General features: G+C 40.4%; 1 protein-coding gene and 1 pseudogene across 4 annotated transcripts; both read right to left on the bottom strand.

The window, feature by feature from the left end:
- Nucleotides 1-1,904: 1,904 nt before the first annotated feature.
- LOC131411405 (toll-like receptor 2) lies at nt 1,905-12,609 on the bottom strand. 4 transcript variants are annotated; one of them, XM_058550233.1, is made up of 3 exons: nt 12,476-12,609; nt 5,489-5,580; nt 1,905-4,683 (listed from the first exon to the last, which is right to left on the bottom strand). In XM_058550233.1, exon 3 carries the CDS (start codon nt 4,665-4,667, stop codon nt 2,313-2,315), a length of 2,355 nt encoding a protein of 784 aa, XP_058406216.1. In that variant the 5' UTR covers nt 4,668-4,683; nt 5,489-5,580; nt 12,476-12,609; the 3' UTR covers nt 1,905-2,312. The 4 variants fall into 4 exon arrangements, with proteins under 4 accessions (XP_058406216.1, XP_058406218.1, XP_058406217.1 ...); XM_058550235.1 differs by lacking the exon at nt 12,476-12,609 and adding an exon at nt 8,468-8,730; XM_058550234.1 differs by lacking the exon at nt 12,476-12,609 and adding an exon at nt 5,676-5,917.
- A 1,989-nt stretch (nt 12,610-14,598) lies between these two features.
- Nucleotides 14,599-21,061, bottom strand: LOC131411186 (toll-like receptor 2; annotated as a pseudogene).
- Nucleotides 21,062-25,562: the final 4,501 nt, after the last annotated feature.

Genomic DNA, 25,562 nt, shown 5'->3' with positions numbered 1-25,562 from the left:
CTACATAGTTACCAGTGGTTATCCCAAGGTGAAGGGTTAAGAGCTGATTCCTATTTTCCTTTATATGTTTTCATCTGTTTTCCAAAATTTCTACAGTGAACATGTTTAACATTTGCAATGAGAAAAATAAAGTCTATTTTTAAAATATTACTTTAAATCTATCAATTAACTATGAAGTTCTTTCTATTGCTGTCTAAATTTTTTAATTTGGAAGTTTTGGTTTTTTTTATTATCGTCCCATTGGTTTATGACATTATATAAATTTCAGGTGTACATCATGATATTTCAACTTCTGTATAGACCACATCGTGTTCACCACCAGAAGTCTAGTCGCCATCCATCGCTGTACACATGTGCCCCTTTCCTCCTTTCCCCCCGCTCTGCTCCCTTCCCCTCTAGCTGTTTAAATTATCGAAATTAAATCTACAGATCAAGTCCATATTAAATTTATCTGGTTCTCATGATAATTAACATTGTGCTTAATGTAGGAAATAGAGAAGTAAAGCAAAAAAGTCCATTATCGTGTTTGGTTTCTGTGGCATCTCCTCAAGTTTCCTTCTCCTGAACTTGCCCGTTTTTTTCTTAGGCTAGCTACTGTTTCCTCCATAACACTCTCCCAGGAGTTTGTATGAGAGAGAAGAAACACTATGTGAGTTTCCCAAGGACTAAAGCCTGTGATGCACTTAATGAACTTACTGCTTTGGGATATTTTTCTGCAAACAACAGGGTCCCTTATATCCTTGCTAGTACCCATAATAGAAAAATACCCATCTACAAGCCATAATATATATGAGACACATCACTTCTTGGAAAATAATAATAGCAGCTAACAACTACTACAGGCATCTCTGTCACCCCGTGCAAGCGCCCCACAGTCTCCATTCTCATAGGCGTGCGCCTCTTGCCCTCCTCACCCCTCCAGGGGGAATGGTAACCAAGGGGCGTGCACTCAGTGGTTTACTTACATTACTGTACATAATATCTACATCATAGGGTATGATGTAGATATTATTATACCTATCTTAAGGACAGGAAAATAGCTGGGATCAGGTTAAGTGACTTGCCCAAAGATACACATCTACTAACCCAGGTCTTTCTGACTCCAGAGCCCAATTAACCAACAAACGCAGTTCTGGCTGAGAATTGACCAGGGTCAGAGGAGGTTCATTTCCTTTCACTTGTGGTTCTCGGTTTAAGAAGAAAGTTGCACCAATCAGTAAATGGCTCTTAGCTTTTAAATGTAATGCATTCATTGCATTAAATTTAATGTATTATTAAATCTAGATTATAAAAGTTAACATATGGAAGTAGTAGCTATCTTTTGAATTATTGTGTATCAAATATTTTTTGAGTCATTATGAGGAACCCGTAGGTATATACTTGTTTAAAAATCTGTTTAGCTCACATGTATTTTTATAAATTTTCAGAAGAAAAAGAAAAGGAAGACTTTTTTAGAATCAGAAAAAAGACTTTTCAAAGAAGAAAAAAGCAACATGATGCAAGGGTAACAGACAGGAAGACAGGAACCAAGAGCCAAAATAACCAGATGCTAATTAGAACTTTCCATGTAGTTAAAGGATGAAGGAGGCTCAGACTCAGGGATATGGGACGCTTCTTTCAATTTCTTCTAAATTGAGTATTTTATTAACATCCCTGGTTTCATTTTCATGGATAGATATAATTAACTGTATCTTGTGTTATGTACCCTCTCTCAAGTAACTATGGCTAGAGAAACCTATCAAGTACTCAGAAAGACCCAGTCCACCCTCTAGGTCTTCTGTATCTTGTAAAGTTTAATGGGGACACACAACACTTTTTTCTAGGAATAACAACAAGTTTGGCTGAGTGACCCAAACATTTTGCCTTGCTGCTCTTGAGAGCAGTCATACAGAGAGGAGACAGCTAGGTGGGATGGAGAATGCCATCTATAGACACGGATGCATCTCCTTGCAGAAAGCTGACAGACACATTCATCTGAAATCTTCTGATCATTTGTGCTATTTCCTAATGAACTAAGGCAATTGCTACAGATAACTAAGATATCAATCATGGACTTAGATCTTGATTATCTCATAGGATAAAGAAAAATCAAAAACCATTTTTTTTCCAATCTGGTAGCAGTTTTTATAAAACAGCACTCTAGATCAAATTTGAACAGTTTCAGTAGTTTTAGTAAGCAAAGCCTCAAATGGCAGTACATTCATGTGGTTTACATATAATTGTGTCAGAATGGGCTTAGTTACAACTAGTGATATGAAGACCACCACCAGACCAAGACTGGCCTTTACAAGACCGGCCTTTACTGAAGGAACCTAGGACTTGATGGCAGCTCTCAAATTTAACCAAAACCCTTCCTGCTGAGCTTCATCAGTGGGCCACTCCAGGTAGGTCTTGGTGTTCATTATCTTCCGCAGCTTACAGAAACGCTGGGGAATGGCCTTTCTCTCAATGGGCTCCAGAAGAACGAGAATGGCAGCATCATTGTTCTCATCAAAGAGACGAAAATGGGAGAAGTCCAGTTCGTACTTACACCACTCACTCTTCACAAAGTTTTCAGAAAGCACAAAGATCGTTTTGTGGCTCTTTTCGATGGAGTCAATGATATTGTCAATAATCCATTTGCCAGGAATAAAGTCCCGCTTGTGAAGACACAACTTAAAGGGAGGGTTGAAGTGCTCCAGCTCCTGGACCAGGAGGTTCTCCACCCAGTAGGAATCCCGTTCACTATAAGACACAAAAGCGTCATAACAGATGTCCCTCTGGGGAGCTTTCTTGGGCTTCCTCTTGGCCTGGAGCCAGGCCCACATCATTTTCATGTACCACAGGCCATGGAAATGGTGGCACAGAACCCCAGTGAGCAGGATCAACAGGAAAAGGGCACAGCACACGGCAGACACCAGAGCTGTCCTGTGGCATTCAGAGACCGAGAGACGAGTGTCCCGAACCCACTGGCCCCGCACATGGGATGGAGAGTCACACAGGTAGTTTTCTGGCCAGTCGATCAGGATCTGGTCCAGTGCTTGCTCCTTCTGAGTGAAAGACAGGAATTCACAGGAGCAAATGAAATTGTTGCCGCCAGCTTCCAAAGTCTTCAGTTTCTGAAAAGAATCAAGTTGCTCCTTAGAGAAAGTATTTATTGTATTTCTGCTGATTCTCATGACTAGTAACACGGGTAAGGAGGAGGCATCTGGTAGAGTCTTCAGCTTATTTCTGGAAATATAAAGTTCTTTGAGTTGTGGCAAAAACAAAGAAAATGAATTGAGATTGTTATTGCTAATATCTAAAACTTCCAGTGTCTGGGGAACGCATTGGGTTAAACGATTTAGTCTTGTGCTGGATAAGTTCAAATATTTCATCTTTTCCGGCCACTGACAAGTTTCAGGCATAGGATGAAAACTATTCTTGCTGATGTCAAGCTTAGTCAGGTTTTTCAGAGTAAGCAAAGTTTCTCCAGTTTTTCCTAACGATGTCAAATGATTTTGCCTTAAAATTAAGGTTTGTAGGGAGGGCCAAGCATGCTCACAGGCTGAGTTTTTCAAGTATTCCTCAACCATTAAATTGTCACTGAGATCCAAATATTCTAATGATTTTAAATGTTGTGAAAGTGAACAAGGAACCAGGAAAACCTTACTGTTTTCTATTATGATTCTTTTAACTCTTCCTGTAAGTGAATAAATAGTACTCAGATCATAAAATAAGTAAAACTTTGGAATACGCAATTTCCGTATTGTTAGTGTCTCTAACCTACCTAGATTTTTAATTTTGTCCCTATCGGGTATCCTAAAATTACCAAGTCCGTTAAGGGTACAGTCATCAAACTCTAATTCGAACTCTCCAGAAACGTAATTCAACAGTTTCACAACTTCAATAAAACTTTCATCAGTGATTTCCACATTTCTAAATGTGAACTTTTTAATCAATGTATTGGTTTCATCATTAGGTACTTCTGCAAAACGGAAAGTGTTTAAATGAGTATCTCTCAGTTCCAAATATTCCGAGGAACTTAAAAGATCTAGAAAAATCTCCGGTAGTAAAACAGGCTGCTTCATACGAAGGATCAGATGACTGATGTTCTGAATTGTCTTCAAACTCTTGGGCTCATACCGCTGGAGATTTGAAGCATCAATTTCAAGTTCCTCAAGAAAAGTTAGCCCAGCAAAATCCTTTTCCTGAATCTCAGTGAAGTCAGGATGTCCTACTTTCAGGATTCGCAAATTCGTGAGGTGAGAAAAAAGAGATGTTTCCCCAAGTATTCTGTAGGCATTTCCCAGTAAGTTTAAGAATTTCAAAGAAGAAAGGGACCTGAACCAGGAGGAGGATAAATTAGATAAGCGATTATAGGATAAGTCCAAATGTTCGAGACTCCCCAGGGAGAAAAAAGAGTCATCCTCTATTGTGTTAATTTCATTGGCCCCCAGCCTCAGGGCCTTGAGGTTCACACACCTCCGCAGGTCACTGTTCCCGACATGGGCGATCCTGTTGTTGGACAGGTCAAGACTTTTCACAGCTGCCGTGAGCCCTGAGGGGATGGAGTTTAAAGATCTGGAGCGGCCATCGCAGATACCAGTGGGGTCACAAGACAGAGAATGAGGCTGATCAGCGGCCCCTTCCTTGAAGAAGCTGATTACGGCCCCCAAGATCCACACTGTCCACAAAGCATGCAGCATTGTCCAGTGATTCAACCTACAAATAAAAGAGGGTCAAATGAGTGATTGTGTTTGACAACATATCGTAATTCCAGTTCTTGAGAAATGTGTTGTAAGGCGTAACACAAACACACACACACACACACACACACACACACACACACACACAGAGCTACCAGGAAATAACAGAGAGGCACATGAAATGTATGAATGGGGATAAAAAATGAATTCCCTGACGCATCCAACAACACTAACACAGATAGACTGTACTGTACAATGACTTAAAAGCACAATACCATCTGAGAGTACAGAGTGGGACTCAATAAACATGGGTTGAAAGAATGAGTGAATGAATGAATGGAGGAATGAACAAGCAAGCATTTTAAGAAATGGGCTAGGCTTAACCATACGGATTTACAATCACCTATATCTGCACTTCACACCGTTTTCTATTTAAGCATGCCTCTTCCCTGCCTCAGTGCCTCCCAGGAGTAGGAGATCTCACAAAGCCAAACCACAGCTCTCATTGGATAACTATTCACTGAATGCAGCTCCAGGAGTAGCATACTTTTTGACCAAAAGAAAAAGGTCCCATTTTCCTCAACCCTCTCTGGCACCTACTACTAGCAGGCAGGCCCAGGCAGAGCAAGGTGGTTTGCTGGGCTGAGGAACAATCAGGCCATCAGAACCTTCTCTTCTTGCAGAGGTGTGCATGCAAAAAGCAGTGCTTTAGTCTGGATGGGGCTGTTCCGATACACGTGGGGGAAATAAAGCTGTCTGCACACTCTCCACAACTGCCAGTTTCCTTTCAGCCATGAATCCAACACTTGCTCTCTGCCCACCTTCTGGGCCCTTTATCCTTCTTTGGCTCTATTCAGCGCTCTCGCTCTTTGCATCTGTCCTCCTTTGTCTGTATTTGTTCACTGCATTAACTCTACAAAAAAAAAAAAAAATTGTATTAATTTAATCCAAGAATGCCACTGCTTTGCATCCCCTCCTGTCGAATTTTTTAGATAAATGTGGTCATACCATGCATATTTCTTCTGGATTTTCATTTCTCATCTAAAACTATAGCCTGACATCTTTCTTATGTCAAGTATATAGAGACATTTCTGGTTTTTTCTCCAACAGATCACAGCGTTTCACAGTAGGGATACAGCATAATTTGCGTTCCCATCAGCACTGCAGGAGAGTTCCAGTTCCTCTACAACTTGCCATCATTTTGCGCTGCCAGTCTTTTTAATTTCAGCTGTTCTGGTAGGTAGGTCCTGGTATCTCACTAGACTGATGATGGGTCTGAACACCTCTTCATATGATCCTTTGGAAATCCTCATTTATAAGGTGCCTGTTTCAGCCTCTGGCCCATTGTTTTCTATTGGGTTGTCCTTATTATAATTATTAAATTATAGGGGCTCTTTATATACTCTGTAAATGGAAGATATATGTGTTACAAATATCTTCTTCCACTCTGTGGTTTGCCTTTTCACTTTCTTAGTGGAATCTTTTTTTTTTTTTTTTTTGTGAGGAGATCAGCCCTGAGCTAACATCCGCCAATCCTCCTCTTTTTTTGCTGAGGAAGACGGCCCTGGGCTAACATCGGTGACTATCTTCCTCCACTTTATATGGGACGCCGCCACAGCATGGCTTACCAAGCAGTGCGTCGGTGCGCGCCCGCGATCTGAACCAGCGAACCCCGGGCCACCGCAGCGGAGCGCGCGCACTTAACCGCTTGCGCCACCGGGCCGGCCCCTCTTAGTGGAATCTTTTGATGAACAGATGTCATTAAATTTTCTATTTTGTTTTGTCATAGTGATTTTTGTGGCCTGTTTAAAAAATCTTTCCTACATTATCATGAAGATATTCTCTTTATTATTTTCCAAAATCTTTATTGCTTTGCCTTTCACTTTTAGGCATATAATCTGCCTGGGATTAATATTTGAGGTAGCACACAGGATTCATTTTTTTTTCAATATGGATATTCAATTGACTCAGCACCATTTTTAAAAAGATCATTTCAAGGAAACAATCCACAATATTACCTTTGCCAACAGTCACATGTCCTCATAGGGGTGGGTCTGTTTAAGTGCTCTCTATTCTGATCCAATGTCTATTTCTCTATCCTTGTATTGGTAGTATGCTATATTAAATATACAACATATCTTAATATCCAGGAGAGCAAGTCCTTCCTTCTTGTTTTTCTTCTTCAAGTGAGTCTTGGTTAATCTTGGCCCTTTGCGTATTCTTATAAACTGCAGAACCAATTTATCAGTTTCAAAAACAAAACCTGTTTATTTTAATTGGCAATGTCATGAATCTGTAGATCAATTTGGGAATTACTGACATCATTACAATGTTGAATCTTCCAATCCATGAGCATGCTCTATCTTTCCACTTATTTAGGTCTTCTTTAATTTATCACAATAATATCCATGGTTTTCTGCATAGAAGTCTTGAGCATACTTTGTGTGATTTATTCCTAGGCATCTGATACTTGTGAAGCTTTGAAAATAGTATTACCTACTTATATGTGGCATATACATATATATGTAGAAATTCAATTAAATTTTATATATTTACCATGCACTGAGCAACCCTGCGAATTTAGTAATTCCACAGTTTGTAGATTCTTTTTTATTTTCTATGTAGACGGTCAGATCACCCAGATATAATAATGGTTTTATTTCTTTTTTCCAATCCTTATACCTTTATTTCATTTTCTTGATTACTGAATGTGAACTTCATCAAATTCTTTTTTTCTTCCTATATCTACTGAGATAATAAATGAATTTCCTCCTTTTCTTTTTTAATAAATACTGGTGATTACATTAATCAATTTTAGTGTTAAGACAATCTTGCCTTGTTAGAATAAACTCAAGTTAGTCTGGAAGTATTATCCTTTTCATATATTGCTGGATTTTATTTACTAATATTTTGTTTAGAATTTTTGCATCTATATTCAGAAGTAAAATTGCCCTATAAATTTCCTTTCCTTTCCTTTGGTACAGAATTCACCAATGCTGTCTTCTGAGCCTGCCATTTTTGTTGTTGTTATTTGTTCGTTTATTTTGTTTTTGTCAAATACATTAAATTTATTTAACAGCTATGGAACTATTCAGATTTTCTTCTTCTTCTTCTTTTGGTAAGTTGTGTTTTTCAAGAAATTTATCATTTACTTTTAAATTTTCAAATTTTTTGACACACTTATAATATCCTCTTATTATGTTAATGTCTGCAGGATCTATAGTGAGGTCCCCTATTTTATTCCTTAGATGAGTTGTTCGTGCCCGCTTTTTTTCTTGATTTTCTTGCCAAAGGTTTATCATTTTTATTAGCGTTTTCAAAAACTCTTCTCACTTTATAGAATTTTTTATTTCATTAATTTCTATTCTTATATTACTATTTCCTTCCTTTTGCTTTCTCTAGATTTATTTTACTGTTCTTATTCTAATTTCTTGAGGTAGATGTTTGCTCATTAATTTTCTGCCATTCGTCATTTCTAATATATCCATTTAAGGTCATAAATTTTCATCTAAGCATTAGTTTTGCTATATCTTCCATGTCTCTTTCTCTTCTGTTCTTTTCATACTTTTTTCTCTTCACATTTCAGTCTAGATATTTTCTTCTGATCTATTTTCCAGTTATTATTCTTTCTTCAGCTGTGTTTAGTCTAGCTGTGTTAAATCCATCCACTGCTTTTACATTTTTTTGGTTATTGTCACTTTCATCTGTATAATTTATAGTTGGTTCTTTTTCACAACTGCTCTGTCATTTTTTATAGCTTCCAATTCTCTGCCAAAATTTTCCATCTTGTCTTTTCTCACCTTGAACACAGTAAGCATGTTCTGATAGGCTGCACAGCACTTTTGACACCCTTGAAGGACAGGGAGGTAAAAGTTAAGGTCTGGGGCAGTGATGGATGGGACAGGTAAGGCTGAACTAGAAGAAAACAAGTCTTCACACAGCTTCGATTTATCTGGATGGCTCAGACAGTCCCAGTCTCTGAAAATGGATTAAGATGATTTCTGGAATGCTGGTACTCATGGGTACCTGCAGAAGGAAAGGAAAATTTTCTCTAGAAGAAGATAGCATAATCCTAGGCCTCAAATTTCCTTCTACAAACAGTTTTTCAAATACAATGTCCAGTACAAAATAAAAAAACAATCAGGTACTAAACGAAGCAAGATAATAAGTATGAGGAGCAGAAACAGCTGACACTAGAAACTAACCCATAGAGGCTAGAGCTCTAATATTGTACCTACCTCTAAAATCGACAGGGTTAAGACGAGATGCTTATTACTATCCAGTACTATAGCTATCCCATTGTCTTTCTGCTTAATCAGTTATTGAAAAAAAACCCTCTTAGTATAATTGCACTGGGCAAACAAAATTCATTTGATTTTTTCCATTCTGTAATAAATAGCACAAATCTTAAGAAATCTGTATCAGTTTGTAGCTAAGCTTTAGGTTAAATACCTTTTTTTCTAATTTGTCCTAGTCTTTTCTCTTTAAAACGTAAAATTTATGAGAGCAGAGATCTTGAGCTATTTCATACAAATATTATATGGTACCTATTGCAATCTGGGTTTTCAACAAATAATAATTACTGATGATGCTAAAACTATGGTTAACAACTTGACACTTAAGATCAGAATTACTTCTTTCTCCACTCATTTCCCCACCACATTGCAGCACAGGGCCAAGAACCTCTCATTGTAAGACACTGAGAAATGGAAGGGCAATGGCTAAAGTTAGACTGAATAGAGTCAAATCTAATGAGGGTTGTGGGGTGGGACAAAGTATAAAAATCGTCTACTTAAAGAATTCAGAAAGTTGACAGAGTGGTAAGGAATTATTGGTCCAAGACCCCAGAAAGGATGGAAGTCTGAGAAATAAGCCTGGTATTAGAGGCGACTTATGCTGTGGACATCTGCTGATCCAAGATACACAGGAAGTTGAAGCTACAGTGAAACCATGACCAGATACCCACTTTAGGGCTAGGGCTGTAATGCCTGGGTGAAGCATGAAAGGAGAAGGGACTCATGGCCCAGTGCATGGCAGAGAACTGCAAGTGGACTCTCCATAAAGCCATCTGCAGGGAAAAGGTTACACCTTATGTGAATAGGAACCTAAAAAATCTCTGCCCTCTGGCCCAGGGTCTCAACCTGCCTGGAAGGAAGCCTATGAGAAATCTCCTATAAGAAATCAGAACCCCAGGCCTGCCACATACGCTGGTGTGGATCCAAATATTAAAAGGTATAATAAACTAAGATTTTTTCAGAATTGAAGAAAAACATAAGTCCCCAAATTATAAATGCACATTGAATCCCAAACAAAAAAAGATTAAAAATTCCTCACCCAGCCAAAAAACAATGAAATAATATCCTCAAAGGGCTGAGAAAACATATCTGTCAATCTAAATATCTATACCCATTTAAATTATCATTCAGGAGTAAAGGTGAGATAGACATTTGCAGACATTCAAAAACTAAAAAGAATTTTTATCCATAGACTCTCATTGAAAGAAGTACCCAAAAACATATGTTCTTTGGCAATCTGGAAAATGAACCTGGTAAGAGGAGGCAGCAAGCAGCAACAATTGAATTGTTTAAATGTAATAACAGATAAGAAAGAAGACAGCACTCAAAAACTCAGACGTGGCTTTTCAATATGAGGGAATAGTACTGTAAACTCTAAATGATATCGTGGGGAAAAAAACCATAATTTTGACAAGCAAGCCTACTATTTGGAAGGAGTAAATACAACTTATATTTATTAAAAGATATGAGGAGGTCACATCCAGGATGTCATACACAATAAATCATGTCCAATCACTAAAATCAAAACAAGATATTTAACCAACAAAGCCAAATTCTTTTTTTTTTTTTTTTGCCTTGGGCAGATCACTTCTCATCTCTGAATCTGACTTCCCTCAGTTGCAACATGATTTCTTCATTTCTGAGGCCCTTCCTCATTTAAGGAGTTTATATCTAAAGGGTCTAACTTTGTAGATAGTTCTAGCCGCTGACCCATAATTCTGACCCATTATTACTCTTTGTGTTGCTTTTAACTTTCATCCTTCCCAAAAACAAATTAAATTACCTGCTTCGGCGTATTAAAAGCACTCAGCTATTGGATGGCTACCCCAGAAAAAAATCTTCTCTGCCTCACTCTGCAGAAAGTACAGATAGTGGATTCTTGTATATGCCTTTCCAGAGGGGTATGTTTCCTGGGTGTTCACTGCTGAAGGGATATTTCTATGGAGGACCATATAGGGTTGCAAAAGAAAGATAGGTGGCAGAGGGAAGCTGGTGGGAGAAATCAGTATTCCCTTAAATGAAGAGCTCTTGCTGTCTCTAGGACCACTACCGGTTCATGTGCAATTCTGAGCTATCTTATTTTATTTTTTAATTTTTATTAAATTTAAACTAAAAAAAAAAAAAAAGAGTTCACCCATTTCTCCCACCCTTTAGCCACCGCCTCTTGCAACCTCTTGCAAGATATTTAACCAACCAAGCCAAATTCTTAAATAAAATAACGCAAAAAATTAACTGATAGCTTAGAAACTTCCAAAACATGCTGTCAACTTCTGGCAATTTTGATAAAATGGGTACATTATAAAAAGTTGAAAGATGCAAATGTCCTCTGCTTACAACAGGAAGAAACAAAATACTGGTGAATAAGTCACTTTCAAAAAGGGTGTTTGCCATTTCCTTTTTCTGATCTCTACTTTCAAATCAGGCCGCCCTATCGACCAGTTGCTTTTCGATTAAGATCTGAGTTAGTAACAGTGAAGACAAGACCTTCTGTAAAGTTAAAATCATCTCAGTTTACAATCGGAACAATGCACCCCCACCCCCCGCCTTTTTCAAACAGAAAAACGCTATCTTGGCTTGTATTTAAGTTCTAAACACAAGTTCTCATTTATAGAAGTTGAAGCTGTAAGGTGAACTTGAGAGCATTCTTATTTAAAGAACTCGTCTCTGCTTAAATGCTTGAAGTTATTTTCCAACCAGAGACATAACTCAGAGATATTCTAAGGATGAAGGAACGTGGAGCGCGCCCCGGTGCAGAGGCCAGCGCCGGGTGAGGGAGCTCGAGTCCTGGGCAGCTCCCGAGTCCTGAACCTTTCCCACTTCTGAGCCAGGGTGACCGAAACCCCACCTTTCGAAGCTGGGTCCTAGCGGTAACCGGCAAGCGCAGACGCACCCCCAGCAGGACGCACGTGTTCAACCTTGAACACCTTTACCTGATCCCTGTCACCTGCGCTCGGAGTGAAGGGGGCCCAGGCGGCGGGGAGGACGCTCAGAGCCGCCGGCGGGAGGGTGGCCCTTCGGAGAACCCTGGTGGCCCGAGGACAGGGCCGGGGTCACCACCCACCTCGGTCTCCCCGGGGACATGGCCGGCTGCAGCGTGGAGCCCAGCGGAAACTCCACGCAGCGACCCCCAGGGCCCTCCGAGGCTGGAAGGGCGCTCGGCCCCGCCGCGGACCATGGGCACCGGGACGCTCAGGGGCTGGGCGTCTCTCTGCCGTGCCCGGGTCCCTTTCCGGGTGGCCCCCGCTCCTCCCGTGGGCTGACCTCAGCGCGGCCTCCGCGTGTCCACATTCCCGCGCAGGGCGGCGCAGACCGGGCGGCAGGAGCGTGGACGTCCCCGAGGGCCGGGTGCTCTCCCCGCCCGCGCCCGCGCCCGCGCCGCCTCCGCCGGGACCCGAGCCGCACCGCAGCGGGATCCCCGGCGCGCCTGCTGGCCCCCGCCGGGGAAGGGCTGGGTGCGAGGACCCCCGCGGAGCGCGCTCTCGGGTCCGGCGCCGGCGGGAAAGGCCGACGTACCTGGGAGCCGGCGGAGCCGCCGCCAGACCCTCTTGCCGCCTCCAGACTGGACGCGCCCGGCCGAGGGAGAGTCACGGGGAGAGCGCGCGCGCCGGGGCGCCCCGGGCTCCCGGGCTACGGGGCCCGCCCATCGCGCAGCGCAGGCGATGCCCGAGCGCGGTCTCCACGCCCGGCGGCTGTGGCCCGGGGCCGCCAAGGCCGCCCTTCCCCGCAGGCTCCGTCAGGTGACTGTGACTGAGGTCGCAGCTGGTGGGAGGTGGGCCCGCGTCAGCGCTCGTGGGTCCTGGCCCGACCGCCGCCTCGTGCCGGCCCGGGTGGGAGGAGGGCGCTGGGGGCTGGGTAGGAGTCGCAGGAAAAGAGAAGGAGAACCGAGATGCTAGTGGCCTCCGCTTGGGATTCCCCGAAGCACAGAGGAAGATTTCGCAACCAAAGAGAAGGCTAATTACCCAACCAGTATTTTCTTGAAGCTTCGGTCTTGCGAAGCCTCACGTTACCGCGAAACATACTGTCTTTAAACGCTACTTCTTCTCCAGTCTTTTCCATCCTTGGGAGCCCGAATTCAGGCTCGTGACCCATGCTTCTCATCTTTCCCTCCTTTTCAACACATTCACCGGTCAGTGTTCTCCAGGGTCCACTTCCACCCTCAAGTCTATGCTCTCCTGCATTAAAATGGCTCACCAGTCACTATCCAGACCAACACACCAAGATTTTGCTTGAGGAGCAGCTAAGGAAGCCTCAGATTGTTTTTCCCCCCAATTCTGGGGCAGTCCGTGGTGGTGCTCTGACTGTGTCTAGCAGCTGCATACATCCATTCCTGCTCTTACCATGAAAAGATGTGGGGCCTGCACTTAGATTGTGAACCTAAGTCCTTCCCTTGTTCCATTCTATCCCTGCTTCTCAAAGCAAGTAATTCTAAAAACAGTCTTAGATTGGCTTTCTGCATTGCCACAGAAACTACTGAGGAATGTTTATAAGGGAAACAGGCTCCCTTTTAAAAATTAAACTGCCTTAATATTCATAAACTACATTTATGTTTATAATCACATTGATCTTCACAAATCGAGGTCAGAGGCTGAGGAAGCATTCTTGCTCCTCTTTTACAGAGGAAGAAATGTTACAAATTATGGCAGAACTGTGATTTGAAAGCAGAATTTTACCCCAAATCCAGAGTTCGTTTTCTTACCCTATTCCAAATCCCTAATCTTCATTAAAGGTTGGAACATCAGGCCAACTTAATCAATATGCATGAATGTGAGCTGAGGGTGCAGTCTGATTTTCCATAGGGTTAACCATGTGATATTTCTCTCTATCCCTGACAAGCCAGCTGCCTGAAGACTGTCTCCTTAGTACTTCAGATCTCCACCTCTCTTCCTCGTGATTTCTCAAGTGTGTACCTGAGAAAACTTCTGTCCAATTTCTTTTCCCTAAAACTAAAAACCTCTGTTTCTCTATATGTCTTCTCTAGTTGAACTGCCTAGATTGACTGCTGTTATTGCTTTGTAATCTTACAGCCAATTAGAATATTCTGGCAAAGTCAGGTAGAAATCATGTATTTACCCATAAGTCATTATCAGTGTCATCTATATAAATGAAGATTATTTTACACTCTCAGCAAATCTACTAGCACATTCTACTCAGGCACGGTCCTTCTATTTGTTCAGTTCTTAATGTTTTCAAAGGACTTTCACATATATGTTTTCATCTGACTCTCACAATGACACATGAAATAAATAGCTCTGATATTATTATAGTTCAAGTCTTTGAATCACGTGGTTCACAGCTAAGTGGCTAACCCCATGTTAGACTCCAAGCCTCCTTAGTCCATCTTCTTTTCAATTTGATATAAGACCTCCTACAACTCCCTACAAAACTTATCTTTTTTAAAAAGAAAAAAGGAGGTTAGAAAATGAATACAGAATATGAAAAGGTGTTTGGAAAAGGGTAACTGTCATGGTATATATTTATATTTTTGAGCATCTAACTGTAATTCTAAAATGAAGTTATCAAAAAACACAGTCTGTGTCTTTTTCACATGAAGTAGTTTGTAATAGTTAAAGAAAATAATAAGAAATACATCTATCAAAAATCAGTTAATGAAAATCTGCTATAATTCTTGCACTGTTTTACAGATCTTTGTACACGAACACCCATACTTCAAAATATTTCTGCTCTGAACAGATTTCAATAACATCTATAATTTTTGAAGAACAGTACTTAATACTGCCCATGAAAAATAACAATAGTAAAATTCTAATTAACATAGGACTGTTTTGAAAACTGTGAGAATATTTTATTTTATAGATATTTTCCTTTTTAAAACTAGAATTATTCTTCAACTCAAACCCTTCCTGCTGGAGAATGGCCTTTGTCTCAGTGGGCTCCAGTGGAATGAGAAGGGCAGCATCATTGTCCTCATCAAAGAGACAAAAATGGGAGAAGTCTAGTTCATACTTACACCACTCACTCGTCACAAAGTTTTCAGAAAGCACAAAGATCATTTCTCGGCTCTTTTCAATGAAGTCAATGATATTGTCAATAATCCGTTTGCGAGGAATAAAGTCCCGCTTGTGAAGACACAACTTAAAGGGAGGGTTGAAGTGCTCCAGCTCCTGGACCAGGAGGTTCTCCACCCAGTAGGAATCCCGTTCACTGTAAGACACAAAGGCACCATAACAGATGTCCCTCTGGGGGAGCTTTCTTGGGCTTCCTCTTGGCCTGGAGCCAGGCCCACATCATTTTCATGTACCACAGGCCATGGAAATGGTGGCACAGAACCCCAGTGAGCAGGATCAACAGGAAAAGGGCACAGCACACGGCAGACACCAGAGCTGTCCTGTGGCATTCAGAGACCAAGAGACGAGTATCCTGAACCCACTGGCCCCCGCACGTGGGATGGAGAGTCACACAGGTAGTTTTCTGGCCAGTCGATCAGGATCTGGTCCAGTGCTTGCTGCTCCTGAGTGAAAGACGAGAATTCACAGGAGCAAATGAAATTGTTGCCACCAGCTTCCAAAGTCTTCGGTTTTTGAAAAGGATCAAGTTGCTCCTTAGAGAAAGTTTTATTTTCTTGCTTACTCTCAAAGAAGATGGAGGCATCTGCTAGGATCTCCAACACTACCTGAAAATGCAAAATAAAAGATTAAATTGCTAATATCTAATATGCCTAGTGTCTGGGAAACACTGCGGGTTAAATTGTGTATTTTTATGTTGGATAAATTCAAGCATGCTACATTTCCTGGCCACTGATAAGTGTTAGGGAAAGAACCAAGTGTATACTGACCAAGATTAAGGTTAGTCAGGGTTTTCTAGAGTACGTAACATTTTCCAGAGTCTATAGATCATTTTGTCTTAAATTCAAGGTATGTAAGGAGCACCAGGCATCCTTATGAACTGAATGTTTCAATTCTTCTTCAACCATCAAATTTTCACTGAGATCTGTGTATCCTGGGGATTTTAAATATTGTAACAGAAGATATGGTATTAAGCAGACTTTGGCACTTACAACTGTGAATATCTTTGGTTAATATAAAAGCACATCTTTAAAGTTCTGTCATTGTGGAAAATTCTCATAGCGAAGCTCTGTTGTTATTGTAGTTTCTATTGGGCCTGGTCTGATAATAGAATCTCAGCCATCCCAGTTTCCATTTTCCTGAAGTACAGTTTTCCAGTTCTCTCCAATAACTGAAATTCAAATCTTATCATTTTATTACTTCAACTAGTTTTAATATTAGCTTTTTTTGCTATGGCCCTGACTGTAAGTTTCTCTTCTGTTACCTCCGTCATCTCATGTGAAGAGCAGTATTTCTCACTTCTAAATATTTTGGAAACTTGAAAGATCAACCAAAACCTCTCAGAGTAAAATGACTGTTTCATATGTGGTCAAAAGGTACAAACTTCCAGTTATAAGATAAATATGTTTTGGGGATATAATGTAGAGCATGGTGACTGTAATTAACAACAGTGTATTGTACATTTGAAAGTTGCTAAGAGAGAGGATCTTAAAAGTTCTCATCACAAGGAAAAAATGTGTAACTATGTGAGGTGATGGATGTTAACTTATTGTGGTAATCATGTTGCAATATATAAGTATATCAAATCATTATCTTGTACACCTTAAACTAATACAATGTTATATGTCAATTATATCTTAATAAAACTGGGGGGACCACATTGAGATACCCCAACATGCTCACTAGAATGGCTAAAATTAAAGATTGGCAATACCAATTAACAAGACAAAAAGTAGTGAATGTTGGAGAGGATGTGGAGAAAATGGAACTCTGATACACTGCTGGTGGGAATGCAAACTGGTGCAGCCACTATGGAAAACAGTGTGGAGATTTCACCCCAAATTAAAAATAGATATATCATATGATCCAGCTATCTCACTACTGGGTTTTTATCCATAGAACATGAACTCAACAATTCGAAGAGATGCATCCCTATGTTCATCACAGCATTATTCACAATAGGCAGGATGTAGAAGTAACCCAAGGGCTCCCTCAACGGATGAATGGATAAAGAAGATGTGGTATGTATGTATATATATATATATATATATATTCCAGACACGCACAATGGAATACTACTCAGCCATAAAAAAGACAAAATAGTGCCATTTGCGACAACACTGATGGACTTTGAGGGTATTATACTAAGCAAAATAAGCCAGGCAGAGAAAGACAAAAACCATATGATTTCACTCATATGTGGAAGATAAACTAACACATGGATGAGGAGAACAGATCAGTGGTTACCAGAGGGGAAGGGGGTGGGGGGAGGGCAAACGGAGTAAAGGGGCACATGTGTATGGTGATGGGTAAAAATTAGACTATTGGTGGTGAACAGGATGCAGTCTATACATAAACTGAGATATAATAATGTACACCTGAAATTACACAATGTTATATGCCAATATGACCTCAATAAAATAATTAAATTAAAAAAAGACAATACTAAGTGATAGTAAAGATATAGAAAAACTTAAACTCACATACATTGCTGGTGAGAATGAAAATGATACACCCACTTTGGGAAAGTTTCTTATAAAATTAAACATGTGCATTTACTCTATGCCCCAGCAATCCTACTCTTAGGTATTTGCCCACGAGATATGAAAACATAAGTCCACACAGAGGGATGTACTTTATTTAGAGCTAGAAACAACCCAAATATCTATCAACTGGTGAATAGATGAACAAATTGTTGTATATTTACACAATAGAATACTACTCAGCAATAAAAAGGAAGAACTACTGGTATATGCAAGAACATGGATGGACCTCAACATCCTCAACATCAGTTAGCATTATGCTAACTGAAAGAAGTCAACAAAAACAAATATGTGCTATAGAATCCATTCATATGAAATTCTAAAGCAAAACTATAACAGAAAACAGAGATACCAGGGAGGCGGATGAGGGGAGGAGACTGACTGCAAAGGGGCATACGGGGACTTTGGGGGGTGATGGAAATGTTCTGTATCATGATTGTGACAGTGGTTACATGACTGTATGTCCTTGTCAAAGCCCATCGAATTGTACTTTTTAGATTGATGAATTTTATTGTATGTAAATTATCTCAATAAAACTGACTTTTAAAAATCTTCTTCCAAGGGACGGATATATGAGGCCTCCAAAATAGAGGAGCTAGCCTTTTGCTGTCCCTTTGAGGGAAGGAAGGAGAAAATGCCTCATTTCTCTAGCAGTCCTCCTACTTCACTTATAAAACATCCCCCTTTACCTTAATCAGTTTACATTGATTTCTCACTTGCAACCAAAAAAGCTCTGACTGGCTATTTCTTGATGGAAAGAAAATCAAGTTTCTTAAGTAACTCAGGAAGTTCAGACCACCTAGAAACGTAATATCATAAAATAGTCTAATATTGTATTCAGAAGGCTTTATCCCTTCTGGAATGCTCATTTTCAGCTTGCCATCTTCCTAATATCACCCCACACATATTCAGAGCAATTCACCACCCAACTTCCACAGGGTCTATTTGAGGGCTAAACTCATCATACTATAATGATTCTGAAAATTAAGATGTTCCTGGCAGAATGCTCTCAATGTTCATTCTAAAAAAAAAAAGAAAAGAAAGAAAGATAGATAGATGGACCAAAATCTCTCAGCGTAAAATTGACTGCTTCATATGTCGGCCCAAGTGACTGATCTTCTACATTGATTTCAGGCTTCTTGGTACATATTCTGGGGATTAGAAGCATCAATCTTTAGTTAATTCAGAACAGAAAGTCCATAAAAGTCCTATTTTTTTTTAATTTAGAGAATTTATAAATGTTTCAGGAATCTAAAATTTGGGAAAATTAAAAAAGAAAGAAAGAGACTTTTCTTCAAGTTCTTTGATGGACTATCCCAGAAGCCAAGGGCCGAGTAGTGAGGATGATATATGAGGTAAGTTGTTACAGGATAGGTCCAAATACACACAACTCTCAAGGACACGGCAAATAATTTTCACCTGTTGCAAGATTCAACTAGAACAACTGAAAAGGAGCTTCCAAATTAACACACATCTGCTGAATGTGGCTGGATGTAAATTTCATGAGGGCAAGGACTTCGTTCTCCTTTTTGCAGTGACGTATCCCCAGCACCTAGAACATGGTGGGCACTAATCAACTAATACTTGTTAGGTTAGGCCTGGAGGAGTGGTGTACAGTTGTCCCCCCATCCATACATTCCAAGACCCCCAGTGGGTGCCTGAAACCGTGGATAATACCAAACCCTAGATATACTATGTTTTTTCCTATGTATACATACTTATGATAAAGCTTAAATTTATAAATTAGGCACATTTAAGAGAGCTTAAAGTTCACCACATTTATAAGTGTATTGGTTACATAAGAGTTACTTAAGAACTCAGGAAAGTGTTATTAAGTCAAACAACTAAGACACTTAAAGAGGATATCAAATATATTACATTTATAAATGCAGCTTAAACTGTTTTAAAGTTGAATTAGCTAAGTTTGCAAATAGGACAAACATAAGCCAAAGTCCCTTTTAAAGTCATGTTTAAATTTTGATAGATTTATAAAAAGCTAGTCGAACTTAAAATCTTAAGGAAGGACAAAGTTTTAACTTTGTAAATTTAGTAATTTAGATATTAAACCCTAGAGCCAAAGCAAACTTTTGATTTAGCTCTTCTGCAGACAAAAATTTTCGAAGACATTAAAAAAAAACCAACGTCCTTCCTTCCTCCCCCTGTTAACTGCTGCTGTTCCTCTTCTGATGCCTGTCTTGTCATCACTGCTTCCTCTAGCCTGAGTCAGTCATGACCAAGTCTTCCAGTCTGCTTCTGTGAGTCCTGCCGGTGTCCCTCCGCCCTTTCTTCAGCTGTGGCTTCTTTGAGCTTTCAATCACTGATACAGATCCAACTGTGTATACATTATTTACCATGTAACAGTTCCAGCCCACTTAGAATACTAACAGATGATTTGTGCTAAATCTCAGTTTATATGATGGGATTAAATCTATTGTTCCATGGTGTTTCATGGAAGGACATCATCAGATCCAGGAACCCCAATCCGTGATCAAGTGTTGGAATCACTGACGGTTACTTCCCCAATCTTTTGTAAGAAAACCAGTTCCTCAGAGGCTCTGGGCTCACGTCACACCATTTGACCTCTGCCCTCCTATGTATCACCCTGGCTTCTCGATTCCTTTACCTCCTCCTCACTGGAGATCATCTCAGCACTACCTCACTCACTCCCTGCGCTGGGTCGTTACCTACAGTTGTCCAACCTCAAAATGACTAACTCAAACCTCCTGCATCTTGCTCAGAGCCCACTGATCTCTCTTCTTTCCCCAATCCATTTGTCATCTCCTTCCATTTCTTCCTTCTTTAGTGTCGATTGAAGCAAACATTTGGCGCAAGCTGGAGCTCATAGGTGGGAGGGTCAGCAAACCCTGGGTCACCCATTCTCTCAGCATTGTTTGGAGAATCATGCTTGGCCCAAAAATATCTGGGTCACCAGAAGAGAAATCCTTCCTCCTTTTTTATAGGTAAAAAAACCAGTCTGGGTGTGGCCACCAGATAGTCTGAACATGCATGCCAGCTGCTCCGGGGGGGCTGGGGGCTCCAGCAAGAGGCATCGGAAAGTTCGGATAGTACACAGTCCTTCTTGCTTCAGAATCTTCATAACACCCTTGCCAACACCACCGACTCTCTTGCCAGTGGTGTGCCAAACACAGGGTTGAATGAGAGGGCTTTACCTCCTCCCCGATATCTGTAAGTCTTCCCTGTTCTTCAATATGAATGACTGGTGTTTTCTCACTGTAATATAATGTAAAATATTATCCAAAAAACTTCAAGCTTTCCTGCCCCTGAATCAGATCGCCACTTCTAAAGCTCTACCAAAGAGAAATTCTAGGGCCACCACTGTCTCTTTTCCTTATGTTTATGTTTATCCTATGTGACAGAAGCCCAAGCCTAAAAGCACCCTACCGCCTGCTTCCTTAGAGGAGACCAGGTGTGTTTATTCCATGTCTCTAGCCAACTCACCTGCACTCTCCACAATAATATTTGAAGCTTTTTCCACGCTCCTCCAGCCACTGGCAGTCTCTGCCCCCTGACATCCTCTCGGGGATGACTTTACCTCTTACTTCACAGAGAAAATTAAAGCCATCCAAAGAAATCCCCTCAACTTCCCACTTCCGAACTTCCATCCACACCCATATTTTCTACCACTCTGTCTCAACCAGATCATTCCTACCAATATTTACACAAGCTCAAGTCTCTTCCATGTTTATTTAAAACCACCACCACCACAACAACAACAAAACTTCTCATCTCTCTCAAGCTTCTCTCCTCCTCTCTCTCTCTTTCCCGTCGTAGTCCAACTTCTAAAAAGAGCTCTTTGTATTTACTCTCTATTTCCTCACCTCTTGCCCAGTCTTCGTTCTACTCCAATCTGGCTTCCATCCTTATCACTCCAAACAGCATTTGCAAAGATCATCAATGGCCACTGTGTTGCTAACTCTCAGATATGTTTTATTCTTCATGTTGCCTAGCCTGTCTGAGCAGATACCATTGCTGACCATTCCTTCCTTCTTAAAACATGCTCTCCCTTTGCTTCCATGACCCCACATACTTTTAGTTTTCCTTTTCAAACTTATCCTTCCCAACCCTGTTTCCCAAGTCTACGTCCTAGGCAACCTCTCACTGGCTACTTTCTTCTTAAGGAATCTCATTTATGCCCATCTATATGCCAACACCTTTCAAATTTAAGTCTCCTGCCCAGAAATCTCATCCACGCTCCAGACCTAAATAGGCAACTGCCTACCTGAGACACTTGTCCAGTTGGGTGTCTCAGAGCATGTCCACTCAGCATGTCCAAATCTGACCTCATGATATTTCTTGCCAAGGCTGGTTCCCTTCTAGTTCTTTATTTCAACCTGAGGCAGCACCATCCATCCACATGCGTCTGCTTTGTACCTCAAATCCATCCAACTCTTTTTATTCCCACTACCATGGAACTAGGAAGTTCAAGCTGCTTCACCTCTTGCCTGGACCACAAAAACAACCTCCTAATTGGTCTCATCTGCTTCTTCTCTATAGCCCCTTCTTCACACTGCATCTAGAGCAGCCCCATCTAATGAAAATATAGTGAGAGCCACAAATGCAAGCTACTAATGTAATTTTAAATTTCCTAGTAGCTACGTTTAAAAAGGTTAGCAAGAAACAGGTGAAATTGATTTTAATTACATTTTATTTAACCCAAAATATTATCAACTCAATACGTAATCAATATTTAAAAATTAATGAGATATTTTACATTGTTTTTTTCATACTAAGCCTTTGAAATCCAGTGTGTATTTTACATTTATAGCACATCCCAACTAAGACCAGCAACATTTCAAGTGTTCAATAGCCACGTGTAGCTAATAGCTACCATTATTGGACAGTAGAGATCTAGAATGATCTTTTCACAATGCAAATCTGATCATTTCAACCCAACCCAAGTTTAAAATTCTTCTGTGACTTCCAAATTGTTCTTAGGATTAGGATCCAAACACTTAACATAGCCTACAAGGCCCTCTAGGGTCTATGGTGTGGCTTCTGGTCTCTACCCCTTCTCCTCTTCACCATCTGTGTACCAGCCACATTAGTCTTTCAGATTTTCAGACACACAGAGTTTCCACCCATCACAGATCCTCTGCATATGCTGTTATCTTTGTTGTGAATGCCATCTTCTACCACCATCTCCTCCACCATCACCAGAACCTTTACCACCATCATCTACCATCATCACCACCACTCCCTTCCCCCATCACCATCAACTCTACCATCACCACCACCTCCATCATTACTCTGTCGCCACAACCATTACCATCATCTCCATCAACACCATCACCTCCTGCCATAGACACTCTTACTTCTCCTTCAAGTCTCTACTCACCTTCACTTCCCTTACTCTTTAGCCTAAGTATGTATTCCTTTCCTTCATAGCATTTAGCTCAGTCTGTAACTATCCTCCCACTTGTGTGATTAATGCCTGTCTCTCTCACTAAGCCATAAACAGGAATTCTGTTCGGTTTAGCTCACCACTGCATCCTCAATACTTACCAGGTAGCTTGTACATAGTATGTGTTCAATAAAAACTTTTGAATAAATAAATAAATAAAGATAATCAGGAAATAAAGAACTATAAAATGGGGCACAGAATAGAGCTTGAAGAAAGGAGGAGAAATCAATGAACACTGTAAAGTTTGGCGGGTAGAATCCAAATTAGGGGTGGAGGAGTGAGAGGTAATTACTTCTGTTGAGACCCTATTTTGTGCTAAAATCTCTGCTCGTTATTTCATGTGTATTTATTTAATCCTATAACAAGTCTATGAGGCAAGTATTTTTTGCATTTTAAATTCAAGGAGTCTCAGAAGCATTCAGGAACTTGGCAAGTAACATAGTAGGGATTGGAACCTCAATTTGTCTGATTTCAAAGCCCATGTGCCGTGCATTTCACTAGATTTCCACAGACAACTTCCAATGCTTCATAATCTTGCGAGACTTGTTATTCAGTGGGAACATGACCAAACACTGGAATTATAGAAAAGCTGAATTTTTTATATTACACGTATATTGTACGTATGTATGTGTACCCATTTTGTTGCGAGCTTTCTTTATACAAACGTTTCCCAAACGCATTGCACAATTCAAGTATGATTGCCTCATATGAGGATCTTAAACAAAAACAAACTTGCCTGAAATAATGTCATTTGCTGTTTTAAGTCCAAGAAGGAAGCTAAATGATGATTGAATATTGATTCGAGTATGGGACACTCTCAAATACTAGTTGATTTTCCTTCTTGGTTAAGTGAGGTTATGGTTATAATGTGCCTAACAGAATGCCTGGCATTTAGAAAGAGCTCAATAATATTATTATTATTATCATTATTATCTTTATCATTCCTGACTCATTGCAGCTTTTCACTTATTTCTTGCATACATGCTAAAATATAGGTTCTTAAAAATATGCTTTGCTGGCTCTAAAGGACTCACTATGAATCACTGTCATAAATCAGCTTCTGGATTGACCCAGGGCCAGCCATCAACTGAGGCCCATGTACCACAAATCCAAAGCTGAGCCAGTTGATTTCCAGGGCTCAGCACAATCCTCCAAGCATTATGGGAGCAGTGGAGTACGGCTCTGAAGGGCAAGTGCTTTGCAGTCAGACAGACTTGGGTTCAAATCTTGCCTCTTCCACACACTAGCTTTACGTGTGAGCAGATCACAAGACTCAGTTTTCACATCTGTTAAGTGGGGATGATCATTCTTATCCAGAGTGCAACGCCCAGAACCCGGTAAATACTCAGTGTTAGCTATTATTTTCAGGAAGGGCCCTGGGATTGAAACTATGGGAACTTAGTTCCTTCTTTAGTTTGCTGTAGGATCAGACAGTCTAATCAAACTGTTGATGGATCAGGATGAAAATAATGAAAGCATTTGTCCTGGGGTAAAGAAATGTCACACAGTCACTTGCTCTGCTCACAGTCACCCTTATATTTCCTGATTCAAGTGGTCACTACTCCCAAACCCCCAGAATCTTTTAAAATTAGTCATGGCATCGCCAGGTAACTAGGGAACAGCAGAAATATTACCTCGCCAACTGTGAGCATTCTGTGGGTACAACGGGGTCTAGTCCTACCTTAATTGTTCATTTGTCAAACGGTCCGGCTTGCTTTTAGAAAGCTAGGATGCTATAACTCTTTGTTATGAGAAATAATATTTCAAAGTGATTTAAAAACATTTCTGACAACATGAAGCTCAAATAGGGAGGCAGTGTAGAGCAGTGGTTATGAATGGAGACTCTCAGCCCTCTTGCTAACTGTATGATCATGACCAAGTCACCATCTCTGTGAAATGAACTTAATAGGGTTGTTGTGAAAATCAGGCAAGGTTCCACGTGCAAAGGACAAACATTTGTACATGACATCTTTAAGTGTTAGATATGAGTTGGCTTATAAGTAGATACAAATGAATAAATGTATTTATTTTATGGAAAATCAACTGGAGAAACAAAGCTGCCTGTCTGTATATGTGCAAAAACATTAGGCATGTAAATAATAATCATAGGTCGACAAAAGTACATAATGATGGGGCGAATGAGAAGAGAAAGGGGAATTGTAGGTCATTTGACAGAGAAACTTTTAGGCACATGAAATTGCGGTTTCAAAGCTATATTGGCAAAGAATAAACACTCAGGGAGAAAATTGAACAATGTCAATGGGTGTGGACATCTGGGTAGATTTTTCCCCCACTTTTTCCTAAAAAGCGTTTGTTTCTAATCTTAAGCCAATTGACAGGAAAACTGCCAGATAATGATTGCAGCTCAAATAATCAGATCCCAAGCTTGTCTAGTCTCTGGTCCACTGAGGGCATAATACCCAGTGGGTAAGGAGAGGCCTTACCCAATGTAGAACAAATATAAAATCTCTGACCCTCGCCATCGTTTTACTCTCAGAGAGACAGACATTAGCAAGAAAGAATTATTCCTTGAGGGACCTGGAAAGGACTAACTGGCCAAAAATTCTCTGTGGAAATTGTGCCACAGAAAGTGTTCACCTGGATTAACAAGC

This window comes from Diceros bicornis, chromosome 11 (assembly GCF_020826845.1).
Source record: "Diceros bicornis minor isolate mBicDic1 chromosome 11, mDicBic1.mat.cur, whole genome shotgun sequence".
Taxonomy (NCBI): Eukaryota; Metazoa; Chordata; class Mammalia; order Perissodactyla; family Rhinocerotidae; genus Diceros; species Diceros bicornis.
The sequence above is the reverse complement of the archived record's forward strand: the minus strand, read 5'-3'. Positions and strand labels throughout refer to the sequence as shown.